Genomic DNA, 26,981 nt, shown 5'->3' with positions numbered 1-26,981 from the left:
TGTGTAATTAAAATGTTCCAATGTTTTCGCATTTTCTTCAATTAGATAAATAAATAGCAGGTCTACAAGTACAAGCTCGTAGATTGGCTATTTTCAAATAGACGTATAGGTTTAAAGTGCCAAGTGTCTAATATGGCCTTCTTTTGGGCTTGTTTTCATAGACCTGGATGCTTGTTTTCTCCCTGGCAACACTGTGTGATTTAATTACACACACACACACACACACACTCACTCAGACACAGACACAAGGAAAACGGCTCTGCTCTGCTCTGGTCTTAAGATAGACAGAGAACATCCTCTCTCAAGAAGAGACTGTATAACGACGACAGGCGGTGCATGGATTTCATGATGATGAAAAAGAAGAAGTTCAAGTTCAAGGTGGACTTTGAGCTCGACGAGCTGTCGTCGGTGCCCTTTGTCAACGGTGTTCTGTTCTGTAAAGTCAGACTCCTGGACGGCGGCTTCTCCGAGGAGTCATCACGGTGAGAGACTGCCTGCTTTTCATTAAGCTCTGGTCCCCATAGCGTTAGCGAGTTCTCTCTAACGCTCTGTTTCAGAGCGGGTGTTATTCCCATGGGCTGAAAATGCCACACGTTTGTGCGAGGTCTCCAACTTGAGTCAAAATAAAGACAACTATTTTGCTAATCATTGAAAAAAGGCTGTTTTGTGTTGTTTAAAGACTATTCTCCGCGGTGGGAAACGTCTGAGGACCCCACCTTCTCTGTATAATACACTTTTGGGCAGAAATTAAAATATGTCCGCAAGACGGGAATTATTATATTTATTCCACTGCGCCCTCTACAGATTTGGTCAATGGTAATTTATATTGACCAGATCTGTAGAGGGCGCAGTGGAGTAAATAAAATAATTTCCGTCGGGTGGACATATTTTATTTTCTGCCCAAAAAGTGTATTATACAGAAAAGGTGGGGTCCTCAGACGTTTCCCACCGCGGAGAATAGTCTCTCAACAACACAAAACAGCCATTTGTTTTGATGAGTAGCTAAATCGTTTCCTTTATTTTATTTACTAAAGTTGGAGACCTCGCACAGTATTTTCAGTCCATGGGAATAGCACCCGCTCCTAACACAGCTAACGCTCTGGACCAGAGCTGCTTTTCATTCAACATCACACAGGCTAACGAAGCTAACTGGATAGCATTGTCTTACCCCCTGACACCAGTCCACCACATTAATAAAAAACAGCTGGCTATTGCTTACAATAAACCAATACTTGTGTTTGATATTTCCTTAAGCTGCAGATAGGAGTGTTGCCAGCTAAACCAGATGTTAACTAATTAATACATGCACACTTGCGCTGCTAGCTCGTAATAACGAGCTTATTATGATGGCATTACAAACGTTAACCGGCTAGTAATGTAACTTAACCTATGTAGCTATTTCAGAATATAATGTATGATTCCCAAACAAACCATGATGGATTGGGCCTTTTTTAGACCACATCAAAATAAAACCTTGATATTTTGGTGACTTGTGCAGCAGACATGTTGACAAAGTGAACTGGTTTGTTGTGGAAAAACAGAAACAAACAGTTGTCATTGTTGTGCATACATAAAGCTGTTCATAAGCTATCAATCATGCAATGAGTTGCTTATTTCATCCACTTGACAGGAAAGATAATGAATGTGGCCTGTTGAAAGAGAACATTTTGAATTATTGTCACTCAACTTTACTTAAACTTACATACTAAGTTTTTCTTCTTTTAATCAAACAGGGTAAATTAGCAACACATTTTTGCTGCAGGGAGCCAAACACTAGAAAGTGGACACAGGAATTTACTGGGGTGTATTGTATAGTATAAGATAATTCATTTACAAGACTAAAGAATAGTCTTGTAAATAGTGCATAAGTAAGATGCACTTCACTAATACATTATTTTACAAAATTCAGCAGAAATAATGATCTGTTCCAACAATCTGAGTCATCGGGATGATTCTGCAATTTTATGTGCAGGGAACACAAGTCAGGGATTTGGAGAACAGATGGGGTCAAATTACCCAACATTTATAGTTTATGGCTTTACGTGAGCCATCCCCAGATAGGTGACAGTTGGAAATGCATTGTCCTTGATCACAAATGTGCTTATTGTGTGATCATTGTCCAGTATCAATTTCATTACCGTTGGTCGCACAATGTCACATTGACGATGTCACCGATGTTAGACTTTTACTTTAAAAACAACCCATCCAGGTAGTTCGGTCAGCAACCATTTTATGCAGCTCGTGTCACATGTGACTACATTTCAGCCTCTCCCTGATTGAGACCCACACACATGTAAACATACTCCTGTCATGTGGTCACCTAGCAGCAGAAACTGTCCTCTGTAACCCATGTTGTTACCCATGTTGATCAATAATTTAAGAAACACTGTCCTTTTTCATTGGCATCTTTACTCAGAGAATGCATTGTCTTTGAGCAATGTTGTATGTAGATGGATGGGTTCAAGCCCTCTGTTTGTTCTAAAGACAGTTCCTTTAACTTAGCTGAATATAAAGCCCCTCTGTTTGTTTGGGTCAATGATACTTCCTACACCGGCGTTTAGCACGACCCCGGCTGTGAATATATTATCCACGTAAACCCTCTATTCTTAACTGTACTTTGTGTGCTCTTGTCCCCCTCTACACCAAATCTCTTTAGCTGAAAATAGCCAATGTACAAGCTCTCAATGTATCACGTTTTCAGTGTGTTTGGAGCTAATCACGCAAACTGCTGGACCGTTCAGCGCCATATTTCTTGTGCACACTGCCAAGAGGTTACACAAATTGTTTCACATTTGTTTTAAATTTTTGTATTTAAGAAAACTATCATTTCAAACTGGAACTCAAAGGGGCTTGGATCGGGCTGAAACCTTGGAGTAATATGTCATAGATGCGTCAGACGACCGACGTCACACACTGGCGTCCAAGAAGTCCAGTTTGAAGGAGTTTTTTGTCTGATTGTATTATGCCCTCAAAATCACACTTTAACAAGGTATGAGACCCGGCAAATGAGATGAGAGGCCAACCTTATTCTGGCTGCTATCCTGCTCACAACAGGCTTTCTCACACACACAAACTGATTTTGCTGCGCTGAGAAGTGCTGCTGGCTTCATGATGTAATCAAGTAACAATCCCATGGTACTTAAGAGTGCAGCTGGCTGGGAGTTCCCTTTCTCTGACTCAGGATTAGGCAGGAAAATATGTAACATAGGTTAACATCATTGTTTGGGAACATTATTGTTCACATCTGCTGCTTTTTAGTTGTAATGATGAGGCACTGCCCCTAAGTTATACTATAGACCCCCATTCGTAACGTAGATCTCACAACAACAGAAGCCATCAAGCCCTACTAATATGTTGTCTCATATCAGCCATATTATTATGTAATTATACATAATTGCAGTATAATGTGTTAAGTCTATTACACTGGTTGAAAAACAAACCACTCTCTTAACTCTCAAACACTGTCTTACTCTGTCATTTGCAGTTCAGATAGCTTCGTTTTTAAGACTTGTTCTGTGCTATTCAAGTGTGTACAAGAAAAGATCAGAATGGTACCCACATATCTTTTTATTTTATTTTTGAAGATATGGCTACATCCTACTCAGTGTGCCACAGAGAGAGTGAGTGATTCTATTGCTTTAATGTCTTGCCTTATTGTAGACTTTATTTCAAATCGATTGTGTTTTGTAAAGTAACAAACTATACATTAGCTAGATATACCTTTTATTGATCCCACGAGGGAAATGTAGTCGCCATGGCAGTTACAGCAGTCAAAAGACACAAAGAACAGTTAATAAGAACACAGCAGATGAAAGATTTAGAGACACCAGAATGGGAGAGACATTTGTCATAAGTTTGTGGGGAATAAGAGTCCCATTGGTCATTCAACCACGACCACGGACTGGACGGGACACGAGCATTAGCATCATTGTACAGCTTCATGGCTGCCGGCACAAAAGACTGACCTTCTGTATTGGAAGGATGAATCTGCGTTCACCGTTCATACTCGGCTGCCCTAATATTTCCTTTTGTAGGTGGTGGGGAGGTTAGCCATGATAGCCATTGTACTCACCTTCGCCACCACCTCCACACCATCCTGTTTAGAGCCATCGACAGAGCCCGCCTTCATCACTAGCTTGTTCAGTCTGTTACGGTCCCTTTTTTGTGATGTGACTCCCCCAGCATGCAATTTCGGAGAAGAGGACGCTGGCCACAGCAGACTGGTAGAACATCTGCAACATCCTGTTACACACACCAAAGGACCTGAGCCGCCTCAGGAAGAGCAATTTGCTCTGGCCCTTCTTGTGGAACGCCTGACCCTGGCAGTGTTTGTGTCCTTATCCAACAAGCTGCACAGGGCCATCATATGAATGAGCGTAATAACGTTAATCCATTAAGACCTGAGGCCGATTCTACAAATGCCTTCTAAATCAGTAGTTCTCAAACTTTATCTGACACTTTCAAGATTTTTCAAACACTTTCAAGATTTTTAAAAAATCGTGCCGCGCTGTGAGCTTGTATATTTGCTATTTTTTAATTTTTAAAATCTGAAATGACACAGAACTCTCCCGGTTTTAATGGGTTAAGATGAAGGCATATCTGCATGAATGCACCTTATGAGTAGCTAGGTAGTTTTATAGCTGGATTTAAAATCCAAACATAATGAGTAGTCTTCCTCTACATGGTGGTTTCATTGCTGAACCACCCAGAATGCACTAACAAGTCTTTGTTATTCCCCATACAGGGAACCAGTACAAGCCAACTCTGTTCGCTGGAGAAAGACATTCTCTTTCCCTTGTAAGATGAGTGCCAGTGCAGGGACCGGAATACTGGACCCCTGTGTGTGTCGAGTGTCTGTCAGAAAGGTACAGTATAGCCCTACGGAGCTGCTTGATTTCTTAGGAGTTTGGACAGTGACATAAATGGTGCATATAGCGTCTTTATCCGAAGCACTTCACAATGTGCATTACATTCACACACTAACAGCAGAGGAAACCAAGGTACCAACCTGCTCATCAGGAGCAGCCCATCGGGTCGTTTCCAGGGGAATTTGGTTTATATAATTTTGGTTTTGTCCCTTGCTATGGTGTAGATCCAAAACTAAAACGAAAAACATTTTCAGTTCAAATGGATGAGGATAGTGCTGACTTTTCTTGGCTTAGGTCCAGATCATAACAGTTTAGAGATTGTATGGTACTGTAAGACATCTTGGGGGCGTTGTTTTGAAATAATTATGGATTTTTATCCTTTCCAGGAGCTGAAGGGTGGAAAGGCGTATGCAAAGGTAAGACTTAAGATTTTATTTTATTATCACCCTTGTGTGTCAGATTAGTTAACCTACATTTACAGTAATCATATGTGTTTATGTTAATGGCCTAGTGAGAGAGAACACTGCCGGCTGCAAGTGGGCTTGGCATGTTATGTCGGTTTACTTCTACTGGTAGAATACACAATACACATTTTAATACTAAATATTGTGTACTCAGTCCCCGGGATATAAACATTTTAATATTCATGTGTACAGGATTTAGAATGTTAGGCCACATAGATATTTTATAAGATGACCAAAGAAAAATATGTCATTGTCCTAAACAGCTTCGATATCAATAGAGAATATCAAACAATATCCAAGACAAACAGGATGAAATGAATCTAGCCCTCAAGTTTGCCCACTCACTGCTCTCCTACAGCTTGGTTTTGCTGACCTGAATTTGGCAGAATTTGCTGGCTCAGGGAATACAACGCGCAGATGTCTGCTAGAGGGCTATGATACCAAAAACACTCGCCAGGATAATTCCATTCTCAAGGTAGGTACTGTTTGAGCTGTGGTGTAGTTCCAGTAAAGCGTGCCAGTGTACACGTTTCCTCGAAACTAACCAGGTATCAAAAGTTGCAAGATAGCTGACAGTACCGTAGGGGCAGCAAACCAAGTATTTAAACATATATTGGGACTGTGTGTAACCCAGATTTGTTTTCTTCTTCTCAAGACTAGTAATTAATTAAACTCGACTCAGCTTTTCAGCCCTGCTAGCGGTGGGGCTGTAAGCGCTATGTGGGTTGGTCGGTCTGTTCATCCGTCTGTTCACCCCTTTGGTACCAATCAATATAACTTAAAAGCTTGAATATGTAAGTCTGTAGTACTGTAAGTATAATTCTATTCCTCTGGAGCCATAGCCACGGCAGGAAGGCAGGTTAAACCCCCAGAGCCGTAGTCACAACAGGATGAAGGTTTATACCACCAGTGCTATATTCACAGCAGGACCGCAGGACAGGTTAAATGTTATGTTGTGTAAAATCAGACAACATTTATGTTGTATAAAATTCTCATGCAAAATTAATATTTCTTTTGTATTTTCTGTCTTTTGTATTAGGTTATCATCAGTACACAGCTCATGTCAGGAGACCCATGTTTTAAAACGTAAGTGTTGCTATTATGCAATATTTCCCCACTTTTAAATGTGGCTAAATATGGTATGGTTTGTACAATTTTCAGTATTGATTATTGCAAGAGAAAAAATATAGTACTGAATTATAACTATGCTGACATAACATAGTCACATAGCTGACATATCCATGACATAATATCAAATCTTTTCTTTTAAGCGTTTTGATTTACAAAGAATATACAAATGTCCTTTTTTTATTACAAAATGTTAAAACTAGGGTGGTGTTTCTATATGCTTAGCCTTTCCACAATATCTTGTCTCAATGTGTCACGTTTTCTGTGTGTCTGACTGTCTGTGTGTCCGGAGCTAATCTCGCAAACTGCTGGACCGTGCAGCTAAAATTGGACATTTATTTAAACAGGCGTTTTCCAGTCAGAATAAATACCTGGTTCAAAAGTAATTTGCTATCCTATGAGTCGGGCCTTGTGACTGACTGTTGTTGTAGATAATATGACACTGTAAACAAGTGATATGCCATAGCTTGTAAAACCAGTTCTTCTTCACTAGTGACAGTTTGTTACACCACAGAAAAGGGATACAGGCTTTTCAGTGAAACTGCCAGGATAGGCAAAGCTCCTTGCCCCAAAGGCAGAATATGACCTAAAAATTATACAGTAGCTTCTGTTTATATGCTAGCCTACCAACCATATATCCTCTCTATTTATTTATTCAGCATTGAAATGTAGGCAAGCAATATTGGAAATTTTGTTTTATCTAACTATATATTACACAAATCTCTGCATGTGTGCGTGTCTGTTCTTCGTACCTGGAGAACCGTCCGACCGGTTGACTTCGAACTCGGCGTGCGTATCGCAGAGGACACGAGGGAGTGCGGTACCTGGCGTAAAGTCGGTCAGATAGGCGGTTGTCCAGAACCGCTGATCTGACCGATATGCCCATGCCCATATCCCACACAGATCTCCATATATGGGCATGAAAGAGAGATCTCCATATATGGGCATAAAAGAGACACAAACAGACATACGGGTTCACAGGGTCTCTAACAAGGGGTACAACGGGTTTTACATAACCGAGTGGGGCATGCATTCCTTTTTTTTATGATTTGTACTTTATTTTCTTTTGTGGACAAACAAACAGATACATTTCTTTCGACAGATGATGCAAACATTTTTTTGACAAGACCTACTGGGGCATGCATTCCTAACTTACGTTCCTGAGTAGGCCGGTAACCAACGGGCACTATTTGGTTGACTATTTTGAGTTGTCTCTCTTTTTTGTCTGTTATATTCAAGAGTTCAACAACAACAAAAATATATGCGATGATGGCATCTTCCTTTTTCATTTTCCTCGTCCTCTACCTTCTTGTCACTGCCCTGTTTGTTTGTTGTTTTATTTCTTCTTCTTCCTTGATGTTTTTTAAGCATTTGTTTATTGGCAAATGTTTTTACTGTTTCCTCTCTGCCCAGGCCTCCCTCCACAGCCACTTTGATAGGAATCCATCTCCTCCAGGGAGATGGAGAGAGCCTACTGGAGGAGAGAAAAGGAGGGGACACGCAAACAGTCTGTCAGGGTAAGACTGACCACATCTCTTACAGCTTACTGCAGTCTGACCAGAGCCAGAACGCAATAGATTTTGGGTGCATTAATTAGGTCTTTTTGACTGCCATTCCCAGACACTGTTAACTGGCTACTATTTAAATTGTGGCGGGTGAGGATCATTTTGGTCTTGGAAACAGACGTGACTATTGTTCATTAAGCCTGGTCTTCAGTTTATTAAATGTATTAAATGAAAGGGATCACAATTTCCTATACTAATAATAATACATTTTATTTGTAACACACTTTATATTTGAACCAAATCTCAAAGTGCTATGTTAAAAACAAAGAACAAAAAAATAATAATAATAAAACAGTGAAATGAATAAAATTCATATCAAAGATCAGCTAAACACAGTTAAGAAGAAGTTTAAAAAGTTAAACAAACTTACTATTGTGTATATACCGGTACTTGAAATCTCTCCGAATATAATGACTCAGAGAAAAGGTTCGTCAGTGTGGTATGATCAATAGACCTTACTGGCAATTGCTTGTTCTCAGAAATGCATGACAACATCTCCAGGAAAGTAAAATGCTTAATTTATGCTCTGCCGTTCGACAGTGTTAAGCACCAGAAAGAGCAGGTCTACATTAGCTCAATATCGTCTATTTTGGGGGCATGACACCATCATACAATGAATTATAAATCAGGCTTAAGTAGATGGGGGGGGGGGGGGTTTGTTTGTGTCCATCATCATTAACCAGTGACATGTCTTTTACCCCTACTTTTCTTTAAAGTGTTGGTGATAAATGAGCTTCAGTTTAACTGCAGCGCATCGTTAAAGGTCTTTGTTGATTCAGTATGCTTTTCTTTGCATTGCTGACATCTTCATTGACAAAATGCAAATGCATAAACATATATTTGTACATCAATATTTGTCAAAAGATAGAACACAATATAGCTTGAGAGCTTATTTCCATTGGAGTCCTTTGAGTGCATTTAATATTGGCAAGTTAATGTGTGTGTGTGTGTGTGTGTGTGTGTGTGTGTGTGTGTGTGTGTGTGTGTGTGTGTGTGTGTGTGTGTGTGTGTGTGTGTGTGTGTGTGTGTGTGTGTGTGTGTGTGTGTGTGTGTGTGTGTGTGTGTGTGTGTGTGTGTGTGTGTGTGTGTGTGTGTGTGTGTGTGTGTGTGACAGTATATACTGTGTATGCGCCCAGTGCTGGGAAGACTCTTCCTCCCCTCTCCTCCGTGTGACTTTTCTCTGCAGATTGTAGAACTATTGTATAAAGCTGTTGGTGACAGTGTTCTAACGGCTCAACTGCCTGTATGGTACAATCATGTTTTCACAAACTGTATATCTAAGAATAAACTAGGATTGCATCCATGGCAAGCAAAATCATTGGCAAACCCCAAAAGCTCTTGACTCAACATTTTACAGAAAGGATGAGGAAGAAAGCGAGAAGTATCTCGGCAAATAGCTCCAGATCCTCTCTTCATCCAGTTTGAGCCTTTTTTAGCTATGGAAGGCGCTATAGAGTACCTCTGGCAACTGAAGATTTATTCAAGAAGCCTTTATCCCAAATGCCATCAATTTTCTAAACTCAACAATGTGATTGATGAGTTTCAGCCACAGACATTGACATGAACAGTTTTTATGAGGGACTGCTTTTCTGCTTTTTATGCTGTGTTTGGTGAGCTCAAGACAAATTTCCACCCTGGTGAACAATAAAGATATTCTCTTCTATTCTTCTCTATCCTCTTATGCTTGTATATGCATGTGTGAATGCATGCACTGGAGCGTTGTGTGCTCATCTCCTCCAGAGCCTTCAGAGAGTTGTGCTTCTCTCTCTTTCATGTATCATTTAAACTATCTCTTTTAGCTTCGCTACAATCTGCTCTGACCCTGGGGGGGCTCGCGCTCAGTTAAAAATAGGAACTGTGTGTGTTGCTATCTGTGTTAGATGAAGTGCTTTTCTGCTCATATTTTAGCTATGTTGCCTAACCACACATTGTGTGCAAGAAAAATGGTTGACCTATCCTGTCTGTGCGTATACTATTGTGTATGTATATGTGCTATCATTTATTTAATGATCTGTTCATAATTAATGATGATCAGTTCATAATTAAGGTTTCCTACTCTAGAATGCTAGAATGTCTGCTCTTCAGTGGCATCTCTGCTCATTACTTGCTGGCTTTGGTTCAATTCTGACTATTAGTAGGAACGGTTGGTGTAGGACACCACTTTTTGCAAGGATAGACCCTTATTGTACTCCATGCCCTTATCATCATCATCATCACACCGCCTGTTCTAAAACCTTGCAGAGAGTCGAGAAGGCAAGTGTCCCACTGCTCCTGATGACCTAGGGGCATGCGGCCACTCCAGAACTTCCAGTTACGCTAGCCAACAGTCCAAACTCTCAGGTAGGCTCTCCTTCTCTTTACAAAAACGTAGGATTTTCATATCTTGTGGCTTGCCTACTTTGAGAGACGAGCACTCCTGATGACCATTTTTGCACACATGTCATGTATTTTGAGGACAGTTTATGTATATCTGTGGAGCAAAACCTATCTAGGCAGGAAAGACAAATAAGTATGTAATGCCAATTAGGGCCCAGCCAATATATCTGTCTGGTTGATATATTGCCCATTATTTAACTTTTTTGGCGACATTGGTGTAGGCAATTATGCAGCTGATCATGCAACTGATTTTTAATCACTTTATTTTTGTTTATTTTTCATCTTTCAAAAAGGTTAGTTTTTGAAAAGAAGCTTTAATCAATTCAAGGTTTTCCAAATCAGAAAGTGTTGCAGTTTTTTTTGTTTTTGTTTTTTTGGACAAAATATCGGTCAAAACATGGGTGATCGGTGGTCTATTCCAAAATCCGGATAGGCTTCAGACCTCAAAAGCTGGCATCGGTCGGGCTCTAATGCCAAGAAACTAATTGAGTTATAAGAACAAACAAACTCCCTAGCACACATTACATGCCAAATCCTTTGCTTCATGCCCTGTGCAATCAGATTATCTGATCTGCTCCCATTCTATGGTATACCAAATCATTTTCATCACACAGGCAACAGTGACAGACAAAGAACATCATGGCCTGTCAGTTTGTCGGAGCCCTGCAGCCAAGTATAAAAGTCAGATTTTCCCACTTCCATGCTAACTTTTCCATTTTGTTTGTCCAGTACATTTTAGGGCACATGCAAACGGTAAGGCTTCTTGAAGATGTCTTGAATCAATTAAGGCCAAGTTGCCTTCCCAGATGGTGGAAAATCAGGGTTCTGTGAACAAGAAAAACATGTTGATTGTCGCTATTGGGTTTTCACTCCTACTTTTTACTCAATTTCTGTGGGATAGTTGGAACTGATCCAAAGTCTCATCAAAAACCCTGCCCCATCATTTCTAGATATTTTCTTCTTTTCTCGCTCTTCTTTGTAAATTTGGTAAAACCTTTCTCTGCATGTAAAACCTTTCTCTGCATGCCTGGTGTAAACACTGCTGCCATATAAACCTTAATCCAGTTCTCCCCAGTTCTGTCTCAGCTCTATCTGACAATGATTAAAGTAAGGGTTTGTTTTCCATATCCAGTGACCACGGAACACTTCCATCTGACTCCTTGTCTGATCGTCTGTCATATTATATAGAATCTCAGTGTCTCACTTTTTCCTGATCTTCCAATGTATACACCGTATAAATGGTCTACAACTCTTTTTGTACACCTTAAAGTGAAGTTCCATTGGTATAAAGGACAGTGGTTTGTTGGTGAAGTAGTCCTTAGTATGTAAACTGCAAAGTTACATTTTTCTCTCTTAGAATGTAGGAAATGTACTATAAGCTAGGGGTGGGAGATGCCAATATCACTCCGTTAGAGCAGTTTAGATCTATGTCTCGAGTTTCCATTACCGGCAGATCAGATCAGGATTAGAGACTGAGGGGATTGACAAGATGTGGTAAAAAAAACATCCCTAACTGCCATCTTAATATGATGAATGCACTTTCTATGTCTTAAGACTGTGGTCTGTATTAGAGTTATTTGTCTGGGTAAATGGCATAAACAAATGAGATATACACAGTATATGCTTTATACTATATACTTTACTGTCGATAGTGTGTGGGAGGTTTGCTTTCTCATTGCTTCAGTGCATTCAGGACCTGTGATGTGTTTTACTGCTGACTGTAATACAATTTGAGTGTGTGGTGCTGCTGTGCTGCTTTTACTCAACTACTAAATGATTGAACACGCTACAAGCCTAAAAGGTACTTGACTGCATGGCACCTGGGGTTTCAACAACAAACAGTCATTTGTTCATATGAGTTAATTAATTTGTTGCAGGACATGCACAGTGAATTAATCTTGTGCCGTAAATGTTAGCACAAGATCTACTTGTTTTCCAAGTGGGGTGAGATCTTACCCAGATAGTGAAAACTATAATGCAAGCAAAGAGTAATATAAGTCTGTATAGTTTAATATGAATAATTAAGGCAAGGCACATTATGAAAAACGTGTTTTGCACATCAAACAATAATTCAAGACACATTCTGAAAAATTGTTATGCACATGAGACAATAATGCAAAAATAATGTATGGGACTTCCAATACACGTGACGCCATAAGTTTTATATATGGCACATGCATACAGTATATAGTTGAGCTTTCAGTTCCTCCTTATTTTTCTCAGTTCACTATTAGCTGGAAAAGTCAAGTCATTTGTAGTTTGTCAGAAAGTTCCAAATGCCATTTCTTTGCCATAGCTGCAATGAGACAAATACATTTCCCTTTCAACATGATGAAAATGTATCCGTCTGTCTTTTGCATCATGGCATCTCTTTCCAAACTCATTCTCAATACTGTTATCCCATCTTGTTAGATGTGGTTGCAAAGTAATAGTAGCCTAGTACTAAACGGGTAGGCTGCACCAGCGCTCCTGTTTTCTGACCTAAAGGGGCGTGTTTAACATCTCCGGCGAGAGAATGCGTGTGATCCCATTGGTTCACCGATCTGGCCGTCAGCCCCCGCCCTGTCAACACAACATTACGAGCGACGCCCACTGTACTCTGGTTGGTTGGGGAAATGAAACACTTCCTATATCGGGTACACCGACGCGCTGGTCCAGGCTTTTATTTTTTTGCAAAACTAAACAATAAAAGCCTGGAGCTCGAGGCTACTAAACGGGTAACACCTGGACCATTGAGATGCTGCCAGCCAGAGACATTCCTGTGTTAATTTGTGCTGTACCACTCCTCTGATAGGATTTTTTGGGGGGTTCACATTTAAATGGGCAAACCATGGCAGACAATATGACTGGATGTTTTTGTCTGGATTTTCTAATTGTGCCGCGATTGACCAAAAAGCCCCGGAGGATGAACCGGTCAATTTTAAAGACCCCCTTACATAACCAATATGATATCATAACTAGGCTATTATAAATTATAATGTTGGTACTATATCATAAACAAAGTTTAGGACATCTAATGGCACTAATGTGTCTCTACCCTGGAAACCAGACAAATCTGCCAGTGCAACAAAAAAAAATAGCCCTCAGTGATATTAGTCTGGCCGTGCCAGGCTAATGTGTCTCAGGAGATATGCAATATGACTGCTCGCTTAGAAATATCATAAACCTAATATGATGACCATAATGTAGGTGCAGAGACAATACAGTTTAAAATGACAATATGATTTGAACAAACTTTACAGACTTATCCCACCACCACATAACTGATTTTCAATTGAAAAACGCCTCATCACGATGTGTTTATTAGTTGAACATCAGTTATTTTGTATTATAAATTTGCCTTAACATTTAAGAACTAATACTCCATCACTGCCTCACTCCCTCCCAGGCTACAGCACAGGTCACTCCCGCTCCTCCAGCTTATCAGAGTTCAGCCATCGCAGGAACCTCTCAGTCGGCAGTGCCTCCACAGGCATCGGCAGCCTCCCTGAACCCAGTGAGGACAGAGACAGGGAGACCAGGCCCTGCCATGCCCTTCCTGAACACCCCGTACCCGCCACCACCACCACCACCACCACCACCCCAGCAGGCACACCGGTCCGGAGTGCCTCATCCTGTGAACGGCTCAACCGGTGAGTTTAATCCACAAGTAGGAAGTGTGAGGAAATGTATAACGTTTTGTTGTATTGGTGGGGTATCTGCAGGTCATTGTAAAGTCTGAAAAAGTATGTTGCCAACAGGCAAATATGAATTCCAGTGATCATAGATTGTTTGCTTTTCATAGAAAGAAAATTGGGTAGCCAGCTTCGCTTTATTTGAAAACCGCGTCGTATTCACTTCCATTTGCTTTGTCAGACATGCGTATTTAGCGATGACTACATTTTATGCAAAACTGGTCTTACATTTCACTCGCAGTGGTATTAAAAGTTGTTAAAGGACCACTTCTGCCATTTTCAACCTATGTTCATATAATTGGGCCTCACTAATGCTCATTACATGATGGCACCATTTATGTCTACTCACTCTGTCTCAGAGGAGGGCTGTGGACATCTGCCTAGCAGTGACATCATCGGTAGACCGATTTGGTCATTTCAAACAAGATTTCAAACTTTATTCTTGCATTTTCAATGCAAGAACAATGGGCTTCTATCTAAGCATGCTAACTTTCCAGTAAGAGAAAGGCTGTAGTTTCTATTAGCTAGGAATCCCTATCAATTATGTCACTGATAGACAGGTTTATGAACTGTCTATCAGTGAGGTAAAAGATGCGGTTTAAAATGGGTTAGTGCTTCTTTAAATTATTTTCCAAAAGATGCAGGTAGTTCAAGTTAGTAGAGATGGATGCAATCAATTGGTGAACACAGAAGTAATCCCTTGTGTGTCCTCCAGACACATGGTGAAGCAGGATTCTATTGAATCCCAGCTGAAGAGAATGGATGACACACGAGTAGATGCCGACGATGTAGTAGAGAAGATTCTCCAAAGTCAAGACTTCACAGCCTCACTTATGGACTCTAGCGCTGAGGGTAAGGCACAAATAAATCAAACACTGAAAAACAAGCAGGACAGGCAAACTATCCACAGATAGCAATGCCACATGATTGCATAATTGATATCCTTTGGGTAGTCTTGATCATCTAACCATTTATAAACAAATATAACAAAAGAGGAACTTATGCACCATATGAATTCTTTCTCATGGAAAATGTTAACACTGACTCTGGGCACTCAAAAGCTCCTGCCATCCAAACTAAGCTTCTTTTTTTTATATGGTGAAAAGAATGTAGTGAACATAAGAAGTAGGCTAGAATAATTTTACTGAACACAAGGAATTCAGAGCTGTTGAATCTCTGTAACTACCTATTTTCTTGATAATTGATTGACTGTTGCCGGCTGATGATCCCATAGTGATCCCAAAATCAATAAACCACTTCCAAACGCCAAACTATGCTAGCCGCATCTTGTAATAGCTGAATAATATTTTACTTTCATAAGTTTTTACTTTCAGCTGAGGGCACCATAGAGCATACAACTTTATTAACACCCCTCCATCAGAATCAAGTATTCATGTATACCAGGTCATGTTATAGCACACTAATATAACAGAAAATGAGTCTGAGAGATGTAGAGGATGTTCTAGGCTTACCAAGGTCATATCTAGCTCAGCCCTGAGCTGGGAAAAGTGGTCCTGTCAATAGAGGATTATTTTTAGATTGCCTAGCTACCGATGCCAAGGAATATGCAGGAGACTGTTACTGTTCCCTCTGTCTACTACATGAATCTGAGTTAAAAGTGTGTGCATGTGCCTGTCTGTTTCAGAGGAAGGCTTGCGTTTATTTGTTGGCCCTGGGGGAAGCACAGCCCTTGGAAGCCATCCACACATCCACAGCAGGTGAGTTTTGCATAGTATTGGAACCCTAGAGTCTCTATTCTGGAGGCGAACATTTTTCGAAAATTGCTGTATACAAGCTTGTAAATATTAATAATAAATATTTTTAGCTACGGTGTAGGCGGAAAAAGCTAAGGGACTCTAGTATAGACCCCTGGGGGACTCCGGTCAATGAAGTATATAGGGTTTAAGTGGTTAATGTGTTAATGTGGTTAATGTGTCCATTGAAGGATATTCTGCAAACATATTTTACAAATGTATGTCAAGGGTGCAATCTGTTTACCTTATGAGCCACTTATGAGTCACCATTATTTCCCCTCCGGCATACTGCTTTTGATGCACATCTTAACCAGCAATCAACTTGAGAACTTCAAATGGAAACTGGTCATATTCTTAGTAATCACAAGGATGTGTTTTTCTGCTGTCAATGGAATGTTTCATCACAAATTCACAGCTATATGAAAAGGCTTGGGTTGAGAAATGAAATCAAAAAGTATTTACTTTATTCAAGATGATAGGATTAGAATAGTCCTACAACTTTAACTGAAAAGATCCTCAGAGAAGTCCTTTCAATGGAAATCTTCAAAGACATTTTTTCAAAGAAATATGATGTTATAAGTCTCACAACCCTAGATAGTGCAAATCTTATAGACTGTATGATGTGCCACCAGGACACCCCAGAGAATGTTAATTTAATCTTCTCTTGTGATTCCAGGGTTGGCGCTGGAGCTTATGAGCAGGTGGTGATAAAACGTTAGCCCTGACGATTCCCACACATGGAGAATGGTAATGCAGAATTCCAAAAGTCAGGATCATGGTCGTCGGTTTTAATGTTAATCGTAACAGACAGCACACACATTGATGAGCGCCACAACAAGCAAACCACTCTGTGGAGGGTAGAGACAACAGTGCCCTCTTGTGCTTTTTTTAGACTATGTGCACTGTAGCTCTCTTACAGTCCAGACTTGGCTCAGTAGCACGAGCCTTCAGAACAAACACGGGGATCAGATTGCTGACCATTCTCAATGCTTGTGTGACCCTTTGACAGTACTCGCCACTCCTTGATTTCTCTTCAACCTTTTAATTTCCGTTGGGTGTCAGTGTGCATTCGTGGTGTTTACTGTTCTGCTGACAAAACTGACCACTTATTTTTCTTTCCATATGTTGGTAGATTATCCAGGTGCTTTTTGTTTATCACCTTGCCTTCAACATGAACCCATTTAAGACTAGTACATACTGGAAGAAAAGGACAAACCCTCCCTCGATAACTGACTATGGGTGGATGGGTTTTGAGTGCTTTATCAGAATGAACTGAAAACGTTGCTGAAGAGGAATATGCCATGCTTTCTGAATACATTCCTGACTGTTCTCTTTTTGTCTTGAGGATGACATCTGTTCTTTATTTTGGACTGTCTTTTAAATTTATATTTTATGTTAACCAATACGCTGCTAATAAGCTAGTCGTTGAACCCATCTGTGTTATAAAGTTGATGGGGATATTTTACTACAAAGACATAGCATCAACCTTAGCCTTTTTGTGTGCATGTGGTTGTGTGAAGGAGACGAAGGGTGTGATTGTGACTTGTAAGTGGTAAGGCCACTGTAGTGACAGTAATCCTGTCATCAAGGATAAATGAAGGGGTGTGATATACTGTACGTGTACGTATACTCTTGTTAGGGATGGCAACCCATTTATCAACTGAGTGGAAAACCTGCCCACACTTTACTGTATGATCATCCACTGTAATGCTGACATCAGTATTGTGTTCTGGTTGTGAGCAGGAAGTCTGTGTACAGATTGTGCTGTGAAGGTGACCTAGCTCTGTGCTGGAAGTATTTTTCTTTTGAATAACAGCAGTGTAATGTACGCTGAGGTCATACTGACAAAGAGCATTAAGATATCTTTGCTGAGGTGACTGCAGTGCCGGATTTTAACGTTCATGGTTCGTCAAGTTAAAAATCTTACCCATTACCTCTTGCCAACTACTGTCAGGTGGTTGCAGGCAGGGAGGATTATCAATATCTCCAGCGTGTCAATTGGTTATGCACTATTCATGCACTGCAGCTCAAATATTTGACTCTTTTAAAGTTGGCAAAGTAATCTAATCAAAACTCTGGGGTAAGACATGTGAGGTCAGGGAGGCTCATAACAATTAACAAATGGATGGTCTTATGATGAACTGCTGCAAGAATTAGTTTTGCACACTGATGCCAAAAACTGATTATTGTCCAACTGATGCATACTGTGGTTTAATGCTAGCAATGTACAATGAAGGATGGAAAATCCACTGCCATCAGAGAAGTACTTAACATGTCACCTGTAGTGAACATCATCAGAGGGACACTGTGAGAGCCATAATGTATCTATATCTCTTTGCAGCATTATCAAGTTTAAGAACAAGGATTACGGTGTCTTTTACAACCATTCGTTTAACAGACTTGGTTTTATTTTGCCTGTAAACTGTAGCGACAGACTAGTATTATTAAATCATTAGCATATGACTATAGACTATACAGTTGGTGTGACCTATTTCTCCCATCATAAGCCATAGCAGGGGTAGCTATACAGTACTTGCCTAACCATACATCTTAAGACAGTTTCTGCACAAGTGTCAAAATAAGTATTTTATCTGTAAGATGAACAGTGTTCTCAGTTTGTTTTGCATGATTTAGATGTCCTTTGTTAGTTGAAACGCTTTGACTATGTATTTCCATCACAGGTAGGTTATTGCTACTTTGTCTTTAAAACACTTGTGTAATTCATTTGCAAATATTGTGCCATTATTACCCAAAATATTTCGCCATTGTTACTCAAAATATTTCCACCTCATGTATTTAGCGTTTAAAACTTGGGAGATCATTTGTTTTATGAACCACCACACCTAGTACAGTGTAGTATTTGCAGCAAAAAAATTACAATGAGACCTCTATTGAAAACGAAACTTGTATTTGTTTATTGTTCACTTATTTTACCTGTGTGAGACAGGTACCTAACATGTTGTTACAAACATGGTTGCTTCTTCTCTTCTGTGAAGCTGTGCTTATATATGGAGCTTTTAAAATGTAAAGTGATGTTCTTTGCTGTCTTGACGGTGTCCAGTGTTTCCCAATGCAGACCTGTCGTTTTGACCAATATTTGTTTAACAAGTGTAATGTATGCTATAAATGTGTACCTTTCACTGTTGAATAAAATGTTAATTAAAAAACAAATCTTCCTACAGTATATGGTATTTCTCTGCCAGTTGAACTAACCTTTCTCCATATATGCATTATTAATACTTGAGGATTGAACAATTATAGCCCACCCAACATACCATGCGTAATTGATGTAGCCTTGTGGTTAGAGTGTCCGCCCTGAGATTGGAAGGTTGGGGTTGGATTCCCCGGCCGGGTCATACAAAAGGCGTCATGTCCAGGGGGTGTAATCACGGCTGGGGGATGAACACGTTCATCAAACCTAAATGCAAAATGTGCTACATTTTTCAAATACCTCATGGTGCCACTATACCAGTCCACTTTACATTTTGGCATATAACTCTAGAATTATAGGTAGTACAAAGAACATTTATTTTCCCCCTCGATTTCTTAGATCTTAGAACTTGAGGCCTCATTCTTTGGATAAGAGGCTTCCTCGCCAGCTGAACACAGACAATGGCAATTATGTCTCATCAACTAATACCCTTTGAAATGATCAAAGAACAATGCTACAGTTTGTACAAGTATGCTGATCTGACACACACACACACACACACACGCACACTCTCTTCAAAGTTCAAACATGGTGTCAAAGCAGTGCTCTGGAGTTCAAACTAAAGAACTGATCACATGTTGGCTAGCTACAAATCAGGACTACTTAATAAAACCACTTAATAAACACAATCTACATTTTGAAAACAGCCTATCTACAAGCTCACAACGCATCAGATCCTATTTTCTTCTTTTTAGCATAGTAATTGCATGCCCCAAATTGGTACACCATTTAAAGTGCCTTCAACCTGTTGAAACTGTACAGTTTCAAGGTACAAGCCCCAAAACACGCTCGCCCCTGGTCAAATCCAGTGACCTTATGGTCGCCACCAGGTATTCCTAAACGTATCCTCAGTAAAACTATGCCTACACCTAACCTAATAACATACGTAACCAACTATGCCTAACCCTAACCTTATTCCTAAACTTAACCTCTGTAAAACAAATACAAGAATACAAGAACCGCTGGGGGCGAGCGGTCCGCAGAAAGAATGGGGGCAGTGTGTTTTGGGGCAAGCCTTTAGCACAATTCTGGATTGTAAATTGAGCTTCTCTGAAAATAGGCTACTGAATATATCTTTGCTGAAACCAGCTATGTCCAAAATATTAACTTTTCAGGAAATAAAAAAAAACATGTTTATAGAACAACACAATACTGCCACATCAAAGTATGGTGACTTTATACATGCAGATACTTGAATTTTTATTTATATCACCACTCTACCCAAATCCAGCTCAATTGGAGTTAGGAGGTTTTTGACCCCTAATGTGGAGATTCCGTCTGACCTCAATCCGTCATTCTAATCAATGGGGGACAAACCACCTAACTCCACAAGTTGGAGTTATGTAGTTTGTTCGACAGTTTGAGGATCCAATGGAGTTAGGAGGTTTAGTCAGAAGCACTTTTTTAATACTTTTCATTGGTTCAATATTTGTAAAACCAACACTCAGACGTAAAGGGTGTTCACAGTGCCTTTATCTTCATAGAAAACTCAACCGTCTCAATGTGAGAAAACTGATTATAGAAACTGAGCACAATTCTATGGCACAACTATGGCTCTGATCAAGAGTGTACTCGTGTTTGAAATGTCATCATGGTTTAGCAACTTTTAGCAATTGCAATGCAGACTTAATAAGGAGTAGTACTTTTCCAGAATTATTGGCATGGCTGGAAAACCTGGAACCTCAGACCCAGCTAAGTGACCTCTGACCTCATATATGTGTGTGTGTGTGTGTGTGTGTGTGTGTGTGTGTGTGTGTGTGTGTGTGTGTGTGTGTGTGTGTGTGTGTATGTGTGTATATATATATATATATAGATATATATAGATATAGATATTACATTACAGTCATTTAGCAGACGCTTTTATCCAATCCTATATATATATATATATATATATATATATATATATATATATATATACATACATACATACACACATACATACACACACACACACACACACACACACACACACACACACACACACACACACACACACACACACACACACACACACACACACACACACACACACATACATATATATATATATACTAGAGTTTCGGGGGGCTACGCCCCCCTCAACCCCAGCCGCGCACGGGGCCCAGCCGTGTGTATATTGGGGGACCCAAATTGCCGGAGTGAAACTGTGGAAAAAATTTTTTGAAAAAGGAAAAAATTTGAAGAAATAATATTTGTTATGTTTCAGGGGGTCCACAGGGGGTCCGCGGACCCCCTGATGGTCCACTGACCCCCTGTGGAGTGTTGGGACGCGCGGGGACACCCCTGGAACATTGCGGACCATTTCGGTGTTTTTTTTTTTTTCATGAAGGTGGTTGCTTGTTTCTGGCGCAGGCTGTGCAAACCTGGCAACCCAGCGCATGCTGCCGCACGTTTAAGTGGCGTAGCGTCATGAGGGTCAGTGGGGCCGTGGCTCGGTCAGTGAAGACCCTGTAGTGCGGATGATATGTGGCATAGAGGGGCAGATTGTAAATCCACAGAGGAAACATCCGTGGGCTACCATTGGTTCAGCGATGTGTGCGGTCGCCCTGCGGCCCCTCCTCCTCCACCAATGTGCAGTATTGAGAGCCCTGACGTCACAACAATTGGAGCGATGGGCACTGCACTGTGGTTGGTTAGGGTACACCTAGGGCCCAGGTAGAACCCAGTTAAAGCCTGCATGGGCAAACCCAGTTAGGACCCGCCTTGGTCCCACATAAACATGGCTAGTTGGGGCCCACCTAAGGGCCAGGTAGAAGCTACTTATAGCCTGCATGGGCATCGCAGTTGGGACTGAAGTGGATGCCGCTGACATTGCTGACATGGGGTCCATATGGTTTAGCCCACCTTGAAACCATATGGGAACTACGCTGGCATGCTGGCTGTAATGCAAACGCTGCATCATACCTGCAGTGTGTAGTTTGATGTTGTGTGTGTAGCAGATATACCTGCAGTGTGTAGATCAATGTCCATAGGAAAGTCAATGCCCAGCAGTGTTTTTTTTCCCCAGCAGAGTTTCTAGTGTCTCTGTGTCTCTCTGGAAGAGGTTGCACATGAACTCTGCAGCCGCACTGAGGCGCTCCAACACAAACACTCTGACATTATGCTGCTTCACACAACAAACATCAGCACCACGCTGCTGTTTGTCCAAAAGACACAATATCTGCTCTCCCACCAACGTCATGTGTTCATTTATCGACAGCCGTACAGACTCCTTTTGACACATTTTACGTCGTTTATCCAGCTCTCACTGACTCTCCACATCGGGCTGTTATTTTGCTGCGATCAAGTCAACGATGTGAGAGATTAGCTATCACAGACGGACGGACAGGGGGTGAAACATAGTGTTGCGCCATGCCTTTCGGCCTGGCGGAGACAATAAAAAACCGAAAGTAAAGGAAATGGCCATTTCTGCAACAGAAGTAGTCAATAAACTATGCTATGAAAACATGGGCCACATTGGCAAAGAATGTAAGAAAGAGGCAATCATGTAGAAAATAGGCGATCTCCAAGCTTACAAAGCCTCTGAACGTGAGGCGTTTCGAGCTTGTAGATCGGCTATTTTCACAATATGTACTTGTGGAACGGAGTCAAACAGAATGGGGGGGTCCCAGATGAAGTACGTGTATTTGGGGGGGGGGGGGGGTGGGCGGCGTGAAAGGGTTGATAAACACTGCTCTAATCGGAGGGAAATTATCTGAAATTACTACATGACCATAATGCAGCCTAACATCTGTTGCACGGGGCGGTCCTGCCATTACGTTAGTTACTGTAGTTGCTGTGGAGCGACATAGTTCTCCAGAAGACACACACAAACATACACCATCTACAATGGACGAACTGAGCAGCAATATAGACATTCACCACACGAACGTGCATTGTTGACAAAGTGATTGCACAGCCGCTGCAGGCATGACAACCAGGTTAGCGTTAGCGACATGGCAGCTATCACAGCGCCCTGTCCGTCGTGCTGCAACTGCCTCTGATGGCTACAGCAGTAACAGCAAGCTGTCTGCGATGCCATTGTCTGGAGACTGCTCTTAGCGTGACACGACCAATGAGAGTGAGCGCTGTAGTTGTTGCTAAGATACGGTGGCGTCTCTGGCCCATAGCTTGTAGATCTCTCACACATGATTGGCGTAGGCTGCGTTGCCAGGTCTGACTTTGTGTCTAAGCAATGGTCGGCTGATTTTGGCGCGCCTTTGGGCTCGTTTGCATTGTGCGCACGGCAGCGCTTGTTTAGCGTACGTCAGCGCGACGTGGCAACGGACGTGGCAACGTGAAAGGTGATTGGCTGGTGAAAAGAAACACCCGACGTTACACCAGAAATGGTGCCTGGAGAAAATGGTGACCAAAGAAAAAGTTTGGAAAAAAAGGGAAAAAGCCCCGCAGCGGCTGCGTGCTGTTGTGGTGATGAGGTCGTGCGCACGGTAAACGGTACGAAGCTGCCTCCCCTTCCGTTTTGTCCGACATTTGGTGAGTAGAATTAATTATGTTGCGCGGTGGAAAAGGTGTATTGAGCAGTGAGATGTCCCCTACGCGAGGCGTAAATTCAGCGCGGCCGGCGTGGCGAGTCAGTTGGCGACATGTGGTCTGGCGGTGCGTTGTTTAGTCGATAACAGAGCTGTGGGGTGTGGACACCGAGGGTGCGGAAGTTGGTCGCCATTTATATAGTTAGATAGATACACACATATATATATATATATATATATATATATAGATACACATATATATACATATATATATATATATACATATATATATATATATATATATATATATATATATATATATATATATATATATATATATATATATATATATATATATATATATATATATATATATATACATATATATATATAGATATATAGATACACATATATATATTTATATAGATATACATATATATATATATATATATAGATATAGATATTACATTACAGTCATTTAGCAGACGCTTTTATCCAATCCTATATATATATATAGATAAGATATATATATATATATATATATATATATATATATATATATATATATATATATATATATATATATACATACATACATACATACATACATACACACACACACACACACACACACACACACACACACACACACACACACACACACACACACACACACACACACACACACACACACACACATATCCTTAGAACCTGGAATTAATTTGTGTCTCTCATAACAAGCTTTTATGTGTTTCTTTTCATACTTCTGTGTGTTTCGTTGTGGTTGTATTAGGTGCCACCGCAGCCACCCACACAATTACGCCAAAGACACTTTGTGGACATGAAAGTTGTGTTGTTGTTTGTAGCCGTGTTCATTATAGGCCTACATTTTTATCCATTTGTGCTATCTTGTGTTGTACTTATGCTCTGAAGAACTTTGGTTTGCTGTTCTCTTGTGATTATGTGAACACCTCTGAATAGGACTCAAAGAAATACTAAAGTAATAGAAGAAAGATGTAAAATAAATAAATAAACAAACAAACAAACATATTTATCACCATCCATCTGTTTATTAACACAGAAAACTGATTGCATTTTAATCTACTTTGTTTTACACATAATAATGCATGCAAATTAACCAGGTAATAATTAGGCAAATGTATATTCTAGAATTTTTAAACCATCTCTGTCTGAAGGTTTTAGTCCAACAACAAAAACATGTTTAAACAAATGTACAGTAGAGGGTGCTACAGATTAGTAAAGTACCCTAATTCCCAAGACCTTTTTGGGGCCTGTATTATTTATTTTGAGAATGATCTAAACCAGTGGTTGTCAACGTTTTTCAGTCCAAGGACCCCTAGCGCAGAGAGTGATGAAGCAGGGACCCCCCACTACATACTGTATAAAATTGTGGTGCAAATTTTTGATTGATTGAATATTTTATTAGGCAAAAGAATGTAAAACAACACATTTACATTTAAAATACTTTGTCTAACAGGTCCGTTCATAAAAGTCCTTGCGGACTTGTTTCCAATGAGGGCCTTGGTATTCAATTCATAGACATATAGTGGCACCACAGTTCGAATATCATTACACAAAGAAATAAAAAATAAACAGCAAAAAAATTATATATATATATATATATATATATATACATACATACATACATACATATATATATATATATATATATATATATATATATATATATATATATATATATATATATATATATATATATATATAACTATATAAATGGCGACCGACTTCCGCACCCTCGGTGAGGACACCCCACAGCTCTGTTATCGAATAAACAACGCACCGCCAGACCACATGTCGCCAACTGACTGTCGCCACGGCGGCCGCGCTGAATTTACGCGTCGCGTAGGGGACATCTCATTGCTCACTACACCTTTTCCACCGCGCAACATAATTAGTTCTACTCACCAAATGTCGGACAAAACGGAAGGTGAATCACTTTCGTACCGTTTACCGTGCACACCACCGACACCGAACGCCGACGGGTTTCGCCGAAACAACACGAGCGGCCGCCATTGCACTCTGCCCATCTCCTCCACAACACCACACACTCAGCTCCTTTGCTTCAACCCCCCCCCCCTTCTTACGTACCTCCTTTGTTCCACCCAGGCCGTTACTTTCACTTCACTCATGTCTCGATCACAATATGTCCGTCCTTCACGTGCCATGTTCATCCCAAACACACAAACAAACAGCGACGGTCACAGCACAGCACGTTGCCCAGGCTAATGTGGTAAACAAACCGTTCTAGGTTCATGACACCAAAGGACTCGACAGTGATGTCATCATTATGCAACCCGGAAGTACAAATACCAAGGATACGTCAGTGATGTCAGTCGGGTTGCCAGGCATGCCAGGTTCTCTAAAAACAAGCGCCAGAAACAAGCAACCACCTTCATGACAAAAATAAAACCACCGTAGGGGTCCGCAATGTTCCAGGGGTGTCCCCGCGCGTCCCAACACTCCACAGGGGGTCAGTGGACCAGCAGGGGGTCCGCGGACCCCCTGTGGACCCCCTGAAACATAGAAAATATTATTTCTTCTAATTTTTTCCTTTTTCAAAAAAACTTTTCCACAGTTTTACTCCGGCGATTTGGGTCCCCCAATATACACGCGGCCACGCTGGGCCCCGTGCGCGGCTGGGGTTGAGGGGGGCGTTGAGTCGTAAGTCGTTCGCGTAACGTCGCAAAACGACAGTCGCAAAAATGATTTAGAATGGAAAGTGAGTCGCCCTCACGGTTACCAGATTTTGTGTGAGAAATAAGCAACCAGGTCTATTAAAACAGCCAAAAAGAAGCGACTAGGTAAGCTACGGCTATTTTATTTTAAAAGACAAAAATATTCCTGAAAAAACATGAAACTTGAAACATTTAACAACACAAATCTTGTATGTTGGGCTTACAGAAAAGTAAGCCCAAAGTCGCTTATAATAAGCCGACATGGCAGCCCTGGTGAGTCGCCCTCTGGTGGTATGTGCTGGTATCCTTATTTTTAACTATGGCTGGTATGTGTGTGGAATAATATCCAAGGAGTAGCCAAAAGTAAATGATTTATTTATTCATTTACACGCCAAAGATTCGGAAGACACTTTTTTTTAGCTTGTTTGCTCTTCTTTAACATATGGATGCAACAGTTAATCAAACTCATCTTTTGAGTTTCATATGATTAATAATGAATTAATCTATTTTGGGCAGATCTACAAGCTCACACTATGCATCATGATGTGAAGCATAGTGGCCTTGTACATCTGTTATGTTTACTACCTTTGACTTTGCACAACACCGCTGTGTGACTAAGTATAATATATTAGTGCTAAAGCTAAATTACCTGTTCTATAATTCAATTAATCTAAAAAGTAATCGATAGAAAGTTATTGAGTGAGACTTAAAGACTTTGTCCTGTTGTGCAGCTCCAACAGAGTCCAGAGGAGTTA

The 26,981-nt window shown here is 40.6% G+C and overlaps 1 protein-coding gene across 4 annotated transcripts; it reads left to right on the top strand.

The window, feature by feature from the left end:
- The first annotated feature begins 238 nt into the window (after positions 1-238).
- On the top strand, positions 239-19,002 carry LOC311051785 (EEIG family member 2-like). 4 transcript variants are annotated; one of them, XM_084066426.1, is made up of 13 exons: positions 239-482; positions 4,745-4,865; positions 5,255-5,284; positions 5,691-5,807; positions 6,372-6,418; positions 7,874-7,977; positions 10,267-10,365; positions 11,131-11,154; positions 13,790-14,033; positions 14,791-14,927; positions 15,721-15,793; positions 16,506-16,576; positions 16,962-19,002. In XM_084066426.1, exons 1-12 carry the CDS (start codon positions 337-339, stop codon positions 16,546-16,548), a joined length of 1,185 nt encoding a protein of 394 aa, XP_083922552.1. In that variant the 5' UTR covers positions 239-336; the 3' UTR covers positions 16,549-16,576; positions 16,962-19,002. The 4 variants fall into 4 exon arrangements, with proteins under 4 accessions (XP_083922552.1, XP_083922551.1, XP_083922553.1 ...); XM_084066425.1 differs by having other exon boundaries at positions 16,506-19,001; XM_084066427.1 differs by lacking the exon at positions 11,131-11,154 and having other exon boundaries at positions 16,506-19,001.
- Positions 19,003-26,981: the final 7,979 nt, after the last annotated feature.

The sequence above is a fragment of the Gymnoscopelus microlampas genome (genome assembly GCF_963454915.1).
Source record: "Gymnoscopelus microlampas genome assembly, chromosome: 9".
Taxonomy (NCBI): domain Eukaryota; kingdom Metazoa; phylum Chordata; class Actinopteri; order Myctophiformes; family Myctophidae; genus Gymnoscopelus; species Gymnoscopelus microlampas.
Note: the sequence above shows the minus strand (reverse complement) of the source record. Positions and strands in the feature narration are given on the sequence as shown.

Excerpts from the sequence above, each read along its gene's own strand:
- LOC311051785 (XM_084066426.1), top strand. The coding sequence starts at position 337 with ATGGATTTCATGATGATGAAAAAGAAGAAGTTCAAGTTCAAGGTGGAC. Across the intron at positions 10,366-11,130 it reads CCAACAGTCCAAACTCTCAG|TACATTTTAGGGCACATGCA; the intron begins GTAGGCTCTCCT and ends TTGTTTGTCCAG. Across the intron at positions 11,155-13,789 it reads TTTTAGGGCACATGCAAACG|GCTACAGCACAGGTCACTCC; the intron begins GTAAGGCTTCTT and ends ACTCCCTCCCAG.